This window comes from Silurus aristotelis (genome assembly GCF_946808225.1).
Source record: "Silurus aristotelis genome assembly, chromosome: 15".
Taxonomy (NCBI): domain Eukaryota; kingdom Metazoa; phylum Chordata; class Actinopteri; order Siluriformes; family Siluridae; genus Silurus; species Silurus aristotelis.
This window is the reverse complement of record NC_139588.1, coordinates 13606183-13617077: the sequence shown is the minus strand read 5'-3', so window position 1 is coordinate 13617077 and position 10895 is coordinate 13606183. Positions and strand designations below refer to the sequence as shown.

The 10895-nt window shown below is 36.6% G+C and overlaps 2 protein-coding genes across 4 annotated transcripts in view; one reads left to right on the top strand and one right to left on the bottom strand.

Annotated features, from left to right (window-relative positions):
• Positions 1-2967: 2967 nt before the first annotated feature.
• ypel5 (yippee-like 5) lies at positions 2968-7048 on the bottom strand. 3 transcript variants are annotated; one of them, XM_083562176.1, is made up of 3 exons: positions 6922-7048; positions 6176-6320; positions 2968-4009 (listed from the first exon to the last, which is right to left on the bottom strand). In XM_083562176.1, exons 2-3 carry the CDS (start codon positions 6314-6316, stop codon positions 3785-3787), a joined length of 366 nt encoding a protein of 121 aa, XP_083418302.1. In that variant the 5' UTR covers positions 6317-6320; positions 6922-7048; the 3' UTR covers positions 2968-3784. The 3 variants fall into 3 exon arrangements, with proteins under 3 accessions (XP_083418302.1, XP_083418301.1, XP_083418300.1); XM_083562175.1 differs by having other exon boundaries at positions 6783-7039; XM_083562174.1 differs by having other exon boundaries at positions 6176-6318; positions 6822-7039.
• Positions 7049-10463: 3415 nt separating this feature from the next.
• The window catches only part of LOC310737643 (phospholipase B1, membrane-associated-like), a 23790-nt gene continuing 23358 nt past the window's right edge, over positions 10464-10895 (top strand). Inside the window, exon 1 of the mRNA XM_083562100.1 lies at positions 10464-10612. Coding sequence (XP_083418226.1) covers positions 10561-10612 — 52 coding nt within the window. The 5' untranslated portion in view covers positions 10464-10560. The remainder of the gene's footprint in view (positions 10613-10895) is intronic.

Genomic DNA, 10895 nt, shown 5'->3' with positions numbered 1-10895 from the left:
TTAGGAGACTGAGCTAAAATGTGGCTAAACTAATTCAGAGGCTAATGTAGCTAAGAAGGGCCTAAAAAAAAGTACCTAGAAAAAGAATAAACCTAAAACAGTCAATTTAAAAAAAAATAAATAAAATAAAGATAATTTTAAATAAAATCAGTCAGCTTTAGATAGTTTACAGGTGAAACACTGTTCAGAACTAATTATGTTCTTGTTAATTTATGCTAGACATATACAATATATATATAAACTGTTATTGTTTATTTTAGACTTTTTTTGATCTTGTTACATTGTCAATGACATTAAAATATTGAGTTATTTATTATTTGTATAGTTCAAATACATCATGATGTAGATATGACGTGTTATATAACTAATGTTTTAAATGCCACTTTTAAATTGCTGTCGTTTTTTTTTGTTAATGGAATTTTGAATCAAGTAGAAATCAGAACGGCACATCCTTCTGTATTATGTATCATTCTGTATTATATAGTCTATTAGGTATAATTTATAAGTAATACTTTTCATCTTTAGTCTTCTCATATAATACCTGCTGATCTAGATTATCTGAACTTCCAAGGCCTTTGCTCTTTATGTTTTAAGGTCTGAATTATGTCAGGGTCACTACTGGGCGATGCATATGCTGGGTTAAATGAACCAAGTACGTTTTTAAATGCTTGGAAGAAACTCATGTGTCAGTGCTCTTCCAGTACATTTTCTGATGCAGCTGACTTTGAAGCATCTTTCAATAGTGGATAAACAAATATTCAAAGGAAAATAAAATTCCATACTGCAAGCTGCATTACATGTGTGTGGGACTGTTTTTTGTTTTTTTTTATCCCATTTCCAAGAAAGTTCTTTACACTCATAAGTGCATTTGACCTAATGAAGTTATTTAGTTTAAACTAGGCTTGTTTTGTTTCTCAATACTGCAGCATCCCTTTTTTAAATTATGTCCTACCAATTTTCTACCTGATTGCCCACATAAGCGAAAAATCCAGGCTGATTGTAAACAGCTCTGAAGACGACGCTACACAAGGTCACAGTGCCACCTAGTGATCAACTCAAAGATCAATGTAAAATGGTAGCGCCAGCATAATACCAGTGGCGGGCCGTGCATTTGGTACCTGGGCCTTCAGTGGGGACTTACTCGACTTAATCCACCTCTTAATACCCCCACTATCACGTCGCAATTATAGAAACCATCAATACTATACAAAAATGCAATATATGAATATTTCGCAAATGGAGGGTGAATACCATTTTACTAAAGCAAGAAACCAAGTAAGACATCTCCAAACCTCTAAACTGCAACTGTGCCACCTACATCATCTGGAGCAGTTCAGAATCAATATTTGACAAAAAAAAATTCACATAAAAATGTAAATAATATACAACCTACTCACCAGAGATGCATAGTCATAATTTGCACTGCTCCTCAGAGGCTGTAAGCCAGTGGTACTGTTTGTATTCACTGTTCTGGAAGTGGTAAACAAACCCTTTCCCGAGCTAAGACAAGCTCGCTAGCTTTGGGGTTTGTGCATATATCGTCTTTAGGGCATCACCAAAAAAGTCTGAAGTGTTTTTGATACTTCAAACAAGCCCTAGAGGCATCTAGATTTTGACTGTGCTTTACTCTTAATTAAGAATTGCAAAGACTCACCTTCATTTTCCTTCCTTCTCATTGGAAGAATGATTGCTGAATTTACACTTCTTTTCTCCCTGGTGAACCATCAAACATTAAACAAACACAAAACTTGGTAGGCATGTTCTAATCATGATCTGGGGTAAGTTAAATGACTACCTATAGGTCAGCAATTACAATAAGATATAAATATTTATTGACATCTAACATGCAATTCCTGCTCCAAATGTTATTTTTTATTTTTTTACCTAAATTGAATTACACAGTCTTTCCATGCTGCTTCACGTTTGTTTATCCAAACCTTTTCTTGAGGGCCAAAAGTAAATGTGGCAAAAAGATAAATCTTCTCACCATCATACTTTAAGAAAAAGGAATAATGTTTTGATACATCAAATCAGCAATTTCCTCTTGTCTCTGTTCTACTGCCCGTTCTAGTAGCTGGATGTTCAGTGCGACAAAGCATGCTGCACCTTGAAGTGTACATGTACATTAAATAAAAAATAAACTCAAATTCATTTTTATTCTCTACATTTATATAAAAAAAAAAAAATTACCTTAAAAAGATGAGAAAATGTATGACAATGGCATTCCACACCACAGGCCCTAGTTTGGGCATCTCTGATCTAGACATTTACTCCTACAGTCAGAGAATTTCACCACTGTATGTGGTCAAAACATACACATCAAAAGTTTTATCTACGGTTATGGTCCTGTTGTGATTGCTTGGACAGCGATAGTCTGTTAACGTGCAGCTCACAGCAGAAATCTAAATAGGCAAAAACACCATTAAATAAAACTTATAACAGTAATCTCATTACAAATCTGAGTAGTTAGTCTTGACTGACGTATGTGGCATCATATGTACAGTCTGATTACTGTGAGTTTTGAAGGAAGGAGTCAGTATCCTGGGAATGATTTCATGTAGTTTGTCGTCATATATATATATATATATATTTCACTTACTTTATATAACTCTTTCAATAAATAAGTGAAACTACAAATCATAATGAATAATTTTGCATAAAGTTGCTTAGCCCTCCAATGCAGTTTTAATTTAATTGTAATAAAATAAAGTAAAAAGGTTTCCTGTTACTGTAGTCACACTGCTTGTACTTGGGAATGTACATAACACCTACATTTCATCAATGATTCAACTGCTGAATTTACCTAAAAATGTACAAAAATTGTCTTCTTTCAGCCGACTTATGGGTTATCTACACCGATTTATTTTTTTTGCAATTATAATAGCATATACAAACTAATACTGTGATAATACATCAATATGACAGTAGTGTAGCCTGTATTTTGTTTAAAAATCCAAAAAGATGTAATGCTTGAGCAAGACCATTTTATTAAGATCAAATGAACACATTTATCACCACGGAAAAGAAGACAAATAATATATACGTCACTCAACTAAAAACAAGAAAAAGAATAATGCTAATTAAAATGGTGCTGAACTGTGTTTACTATTAACATAGGGTCCTTACTATCCACCAATTCCAAAACAAGGTGTATAAATAGCGAGCAACCATCTACACTCTGTCTTCCCTTTGTGTCACTCTCTATATTTGAGGGCTGAAATAGGATATGCTCCGAGAAAATGGAATCAGAGACATCAGCATCTTGGCAAAAAAAGTGACACTGCATTCTGCTGAACTAGCAAATACATCCCTCACAGAGATAACCTCTACCTGTTCTAAGCATTAATTACTGGCTCAAATCCAGATATATAAAGCCTAAACTGCAAGTGTACCTGAATAAACTTTAAACAGTCTGCCAGATATTTTGTTTGTTTGTTTATCTTGCTGGCTTTATGGATCTACAGAGTGGCTGCTGGATAACAGGCATGGTTTGCTGTTTTTTTTTAGCGCCATACAGTGGTGACTGGATTGTTTGGTTGCTTTACAGATCTGTCGAGGTCACAGGTATGGTTCTGTTGCTTTATAGAGCAATATATAAAGCCATGAACGTGCTGCTGAATTGGTTTTGTTTATTAGCAGTCTCTAAGCAATGCCAGACTGGCTTGTGAGAAGCAGATACATTGTTCAGTTGTTCAGATTGTGTTCGAACACGGCAGTGACTGAGATGAGCAGCGCAAGAGAGAGAAAGAGATTTCAAGAGAGAGAGTTAAAAGAGAAGAGAGATTCAGGAAGCATCAGATGGCACATGTTCCTCAAATCCCTCACTCTCTCTTACAAGCGCTCTCTCTAGGATGACACGCCCTTCTTTGTAGCGCTGACTGTCTTCAGTGGCGAACTCATAGATCCAGCCCAGCTTACTGTTGCAGTTTTTACAGCTGACATCACGGACCATGTGCCGCCCTGTGAGCATCACTCGGTCCTGAACATCGCTGTACTGCAGGTTCACCACCTGGAGAGGAAGAAAGTTTTCATAACATGAAATCCCCTTCCTCTCGGGGCATCCGCTGTAGAAAAGTGAGCAATGTATGCGTGTCTTACTTTTGACCAAGAGGTGTCACTGTTGTTCACCACATCGGTTACGTCCAAGTTCCATGCTTATTATTTTTTTAGCCTACAGTACAGTGCATCCAGAAAGTATTTACCGCGCTTCACTTTTTACACATTTCATGTTACAGCATTATTCTAAAATGGATTAAATTCATTATTTTCCTCAAAATTTTACAAACAAAACCCCATAATTACAACGTGAAAGAAGTTTGTTTGAAATCTTTGCAAATTTATTCAAAACAAACAAAAACATTTTTTTTTTTAATTACATGTACACCAGTATTCACAGTCTTTGCTCAATATTTTGTTGAAGCACCTTTGGCACCAATTTCAGCCTCAAGTATTTTTAATATGATGCTGCGAGCTTGGCACAGCTATTTTTGGGCAGTTTCTGCCATTCTTCTTTGCAGAGCCTCAGGTTGGATGGGAAGGTTCAGATCTCTCCGGAGCTGTTCAATCAGGTTCAAGTCTGGGCTCTGGCTGGGCCACTCAAGGACATTCACAGAGTCGTCCCAGAACCACTCCTTTGTTATCTTGGCTGTGAACATCCCCACAGCATAATGCTGCCACCACCATGCATGACATGACACTTGGCATTTAGTCCAAAGATTTAAATGTTTGTTTCATCAGACCAGATAATTTTGTTTCTATTTTGCCAAATTTTTTAAACACTGGAGCTCTTTCAGATTAACCATAGGGTTCTTGGTCAGGGTGACTAAGGCTCTTCTTCCCGTTTGCTCAGTTTGGCTGGGTGGCCTGCTTTAGAAAGAGTCCTGGTGGTTCTAAACTTCTTCCATTTATGAATGATGGAGGCCACTGTGCTCAATAGTACTTCAATGCTGCAGACATTTTTCTGTACCCATCCAGATCTGTGCCTCGATACAATCCTGTCTCAGAGGCCTACAGACCATTCCTTGGACTTCATGGCTTGGTTTGTGCTCTGACATACACTGTTAACTGTGGCACTTTATACAGACAGGTGTGTGCCTTTCCAAATAATTTCAAATAAACTGAATTTACCACAGGTGGACTCCAATGAAATTGTAAAAACATCTCAAGGATGATCAGTGGAAACAGAATGTACCTGAGCTCAACTTTGATTATAATGGCAAAGGCTGTGAATACTGGTGTATGTTTTTTTGTTTTGTTAATAAATCTGCAAAGATTTCAAACAAAAGTCTTTCATGTCATTATGAGCTATTGTTTGTGAAGATTATCCATAAGGCTATAACATAACATGGAAAAAGTGAAGAGCTTTGAAGATTTTCCGGATTCACTGTACTTTAATTAATCCGAGAAGTCAAAGGAGATTGCACAAATGAGAACATGAATGTCAAAAAAAAATTACACATTTTATATTTAGTGTTAATTTGTGAAACCTCTCTTTGCCAGTATAATAGTAGCAAGTTTTCTTCTCTAAAGCCTGATGAAGCTGGAGAAAACAGAGCCAAGATCTTTCCAACTCTCTCCTTCAATTCAGGTTTTCAACTGGGTTTTGTTTTTGATTCAATCGTGCTTAACAGTTGGGATTTTCAACATGAAACCAATCTTGGGTTTTTCTAAAAAGGTCAATTGTTCTCTCATATGTCAGCATAACATTCTTTCAGGAATATTGTTGTTAAGCAGTGGCACTAAAAAAAAAAAAACAATCAACAGTGCACCATGAACCCCTTGCCAAACTTTTGATCAGGTAAAAAAAAAAAAAGAGTCAAGTTTCTTTTTGGCTTGTGACATGTCAAAAGAAAATCCTTGTACATCTTAAGAGGTCATTATGAATCTTTGCAGGCATCTAATATAATGTAAAGTTTGATCTTTTGAAAGTTTTGAAATTTGACTGTGCAGTCAATATTTCAGTGATCTGTATGTATGTAATTATTTGACATGTGCATGCTTTTGATAAACTCTGTATACAAATTATCACAATTTATTTATACAATAATAAAAACGTTGAGAAGACTCCGTGTGAACTTTGACAACTGTACAAAATGCTTTGTTGCTTCCCCACCTAATATCTTCCTGCAAATCACTTGTTTGGCGAAAACATACACACTGGAAGTAACTGTCTGACCTTGTTGAAGAGGAAAGCTCGGCCTGTTGCTCCTGTGAAGCGTGTGGAGATGAGCTCTGATCGGTTGGTCAGGATTGTGTCACAGTTGGCACAGGAGAAGAGGCGAGTGCCTCCAATGTGGTCCAGGAAGATGCGGCCCATGGCTCTGCAACAAGGAAGGCAAAGACATTTTTAATGACTCAAAGGACTTCATAAGAACATGAAAAATGGAAAGTAGACTGTCTGTGTTGGTGAGCTGCACTGTATACAGATGCATGTCGGGTTTTTACGGATATCTACAATATGTTTCATTGAACGGTTGTGACATCATATAGAAAATCCCATGTTTGGAGAAAGATTTTATAAATTTTCGGCCTGCTGCAGACAGATTGAGAGCTGACTGAGTTTACAAACTATTTGTTCTTCAGTCAACAGATTCGACAATTAGATATTACCTAACATGTAACCTAACCCAGACACCAAAGCAAATAATGAGCCGTATATAAACCTAGAATAATCCGATAGACAATAATTATTACCCCTTTTCTTTCTTTTTTTTTTTTTTTTTTTTTTTTTACACGACGGTAAAAAAAATTACATTTCGCCAGTAGGTTTGCTAACAGCTAACCTTAAGCTAATCAGTTGTTTGTACGTGACGACGTCTCACCGTTTTTCCTTTTATTTCTTCTTCTTTTAACTTGGGATTAGCAGCTTGTTTGTTTTTAAACAAGCTAATTTCACTTATATATTTCGATGGACCTTCTTACTCTGTAGTCTGTGTCAAGGTTTTTTTTTTCTTCCCCTAAGCCTTGTTTCAGACCGTCCGTCTGTTTTGGTGCTATGTTGATGGTGCTCTCAGCTGTTATGGCAACATCCGGTGCTGCATCGGAAAAAGTCTAGGTGCAAAAAAATACCCCCGATCTGTGCACATTGTACGCATGCGTGTCTTCATGCGGTCGTTCGGCTGCGGTGTTGCGTCGGAGAAGGTTTCGGTGCGACAAGCGAATGGCAATGTGTTCGCGTGCGCGGTTAAAGTGTTAAAGTTGAAGTTAAACCACAAACGTTTACCATTTAGTCTTATTAATCAATTAGATTAAAAAAAGGAAAAAATAATAAATAAGGTTAGTCAGAATAGTTATAGGGGGATTTCAGCGTGGTATTTTCACACAGTAAATGAATATTGCAAAAACACAGCACACAGACACAGCTCACTATTGCAAGCCGTCACTTTGTGTTCAGGCTCATGTCTGATAAACGCAAAGACACAAACAACACGACTTATCTGTACGTTTTTGTCGAGGACACACCCATAATTGTATTCAAAATCATTCCCAGTAATTCAAGTACTCACATAAACCATATGGTTCTGGAAAAACATGCAGAGACCTGAACATTACATGTTACTTCCTCAAACTGCAGCAAAATTTGGATCACACAATTGTCTAGAATGTCATTGTCTACTGAAGCATTGAGATTTTCTTTATCTGAAACTGCAGGACCTTGCTAAAACCTAGCATAGCACTGCCCTTGTGCTCAATGTGAGGTCCATTAAAACATAGTTTAACCAGTTTCCAGAGGGAAAACTCATGTGTCCTTCACACAGCCCTGACCTTAACCTTTCTCAATGCCTTTGAGATGAAGTGGAACACAGACTAAGCACCAGACCGACATCAGTTCATCCACTAGTGCAGCCAGCGGGCGACCTTGTGTTTTGGCCCATGTCAGATAAACTTAAAGACACAAACCACACAACTTCCCTGTAAGCTTTGTCGAAGACACCTCCACAATTGTCTTCAGAATCATTCCCTAGTAATCTAAGTACTTCAATAGACCATATGGTACTGAAAAAATGCAGATACCTGACTGAAACATGTTTCTTTCTTAAACTGCAACAAAATATTGATCACTCATTTAGACCACTTTGTGAACAGCTTAACTGTCCCGAACACTTTGCCTCTCTATTCATTTAATACTTAGGATTCTCATCCACAGGTGCATCCTTGATGCAGGAATGATATGACAGGGCATCAGATATGGGATGCAAATTCCATATGTAGTGATTAAAGAGAGATGCATTTACAGCAATGAAAAATGAAGCAGGAGGATTTGGACACTTGGGATACCTCACTCTCTGAATTTTAAAACCAAAGCATGGCCTCGTGCAAACGCATGGAAGCCCACCTATACCTTGGCAACTGAATCTCATCTTGTTTCCCTAACTGACAGTGAAAGGGTATGCTGATATCACAAAATAATTAAGGTACACAAGGTACACAAAGTAGTGACTACATGGAACAACAATAAACAGGCTACACTTGTAAAAATGTAGAAGGTGTCTAAATATTTGCCAAAGGAGAAATGTTGTCTTCTAATTCACCTCAGCAAAAGATATCTGACAGTAGCTTCTTCCCAAATCCATTAGCTAAACAACTAGTAGCCAGCCATGTAATCAGGAGCATCATCAGCTCCCAAAGTATCATCTGTCATCCGATCTGTCCGCAAATGTGAAGAAATTATCCAACACCCCAGCACAAGTCTCCTGCTTTCTGTCCCTATGACTCTGACCTAGCCTCTTTAGACCACTATAGCTTAATTGATTCTTCCTGTTTACCATGCTATGCATACAAAAACTCTGCTGATGCCAGAGGCCACTGCACTGAGCCCCACATTGTTGTATGACATTTTCCCACAAAGTCTTATCTCATTACTCCTGATATCTGATGTCGAATTGTGTCACAGTTAAAATGTACTATTACTTTCTTCAGGTGGAGTGAATTCAAGCTCTCGGGGATGAAAGGAAGTTCTTCATAACGAGGCCTGGAGCCATGAATTTTAGGATCACCTGAAGGTGCCACAATCTGTACAGTCTTACTTGTCATTTGATCATTGGCTCACAGCATTGCTTGGCACATTATGACCTTTCGCTCTGTATCTGGTCTTTCAAGACTTTAGTATTAGTATCCTACATTTTAATATTAAACTAGGATTTCAGCACTATCGTCATGTTATTATTTTATTTATTTTTTTATTTTTTTATTTCCTCAAACTGGAGACACGTAGGCAGACAAACATACACTCTTGTCCTTTTGCAGAGAAAGTTGTAGAATTTTATTTTCTTAATTGTATGTCTTCTGTGCCAATCTCTCTACTTCTGTATGATAAGAAGGATTAAGGGTTTAGAGATGGATGATAAATCATCTTTTATCTGTCCTATAGCCTTAATTATCATAAAATAGTGAGCTGTTGTTATGCAACAACATGCCCTTATGTTAATCTACCTCTATTTATCGCTTTATCTTTTGCTTTATGTTTAGTTTCTGCAAAGCCTAACATTTAACCATATTTTTTTCAGTTGATCTTTTCTCTCTTCTATCTGTTATCATCCCTTTTAATCTTTTTAAGGACACGCTAGCTGGCACATCTTTACACTATATTCAGCCTATTATCTTTGTATATTGTATCTATCTATCTATTTATCTATGTATCTGTCTCACTATCTAGTTGCCTGTCTGCATGTCTGTCTGTCTGTATGTCTGGCAATCCCTCCTACTTTTGGCTACCAATTTGTCTGGTAAATACCTGCTTTTTTATTTATTTTACATGTTTCAGATTGGCACAACTAATCCGAAATGCTAATTCTAGTTAAATAGCTACATAGAAAAGATATCCCATACACAATATCCTGAGCATTACCTATAGGCTGAGCAGGAACTTGGATATATTTAACCCATATTTATTTTAAGCCATTACCAAAATTCCAAGTGACATCTTAAGTTTAATACAGAGCTTAAATATTATAAAACATAAAAAAAAATGGTTAACTAGCTAGCTCACACAGCTAGATAATTTTTTCTGCATGTTAGATGTTAAGCTGTGAAATAGCAAATGACTACTAGTTTGGGTATTGGCAGATCATCGACTGTTAGCTCTGAAACATTTAAAACTGAAGATATTTATAAATTACTCAAGGGATGCTCATCTTCTTTTTACTGTCTTAGACATTTGCACAATTGCTGCACAATGTTGAGCCAGAAATGTAGATTCTTAGGTCTAAATTAGTTTACAGGGTTAAATGCATTACTTTGTACCCAGTAATGGCAATACTTTTCTCTTTCTCAAGCAAAAGTACAAGTACCATTATTTAATTAATCTTAAAAATACAATTACAGTGAACTATAGTACCATAATGCAAGTAAATGTAATTCATTGCATTTCACCCTTGGCTGAGCTTTGCTCTACATTTGGGTGTTCAAGCCCCGCCTCATCAATACTTCAGAAATCCTTTACTGATAAGAGATGCGGCTGTCAATCATGTTTAAGAGGACCATAAATGATCATAAAAACTATGAGGACATAAATGTGCAAGTGTTTTTGTGGTTCTTTCTCCAGAGTTTCCAGAGACTGGTATGAAGATGATGGATGCATGTCAGATGTTCTTTCTTTTGTCCTTGCTCTCAGGTTGTTGTGCTTTTTATATTATTCTTTCACATTTTAAAACACCTGTTTTGATAGGTGGGTCTTTAAAAATAAAAACGTCCTCCTTTTTCAGTGCTTTAGGAAATTTTTGCTAATTTGCAAAACAAGCATTTTGCAAATGTCTAATGTCTAATCTCTGCTGTACTGTTCCTGTACTGTTGCTTCTTCATTTATGTGCAAACATCATTAAGTAGTTTAAACTTTTTTGTGTTGAATTTTGAGACCTTTTCATTAAAAAAAAATTATAGATGCTAATTTATTTTCT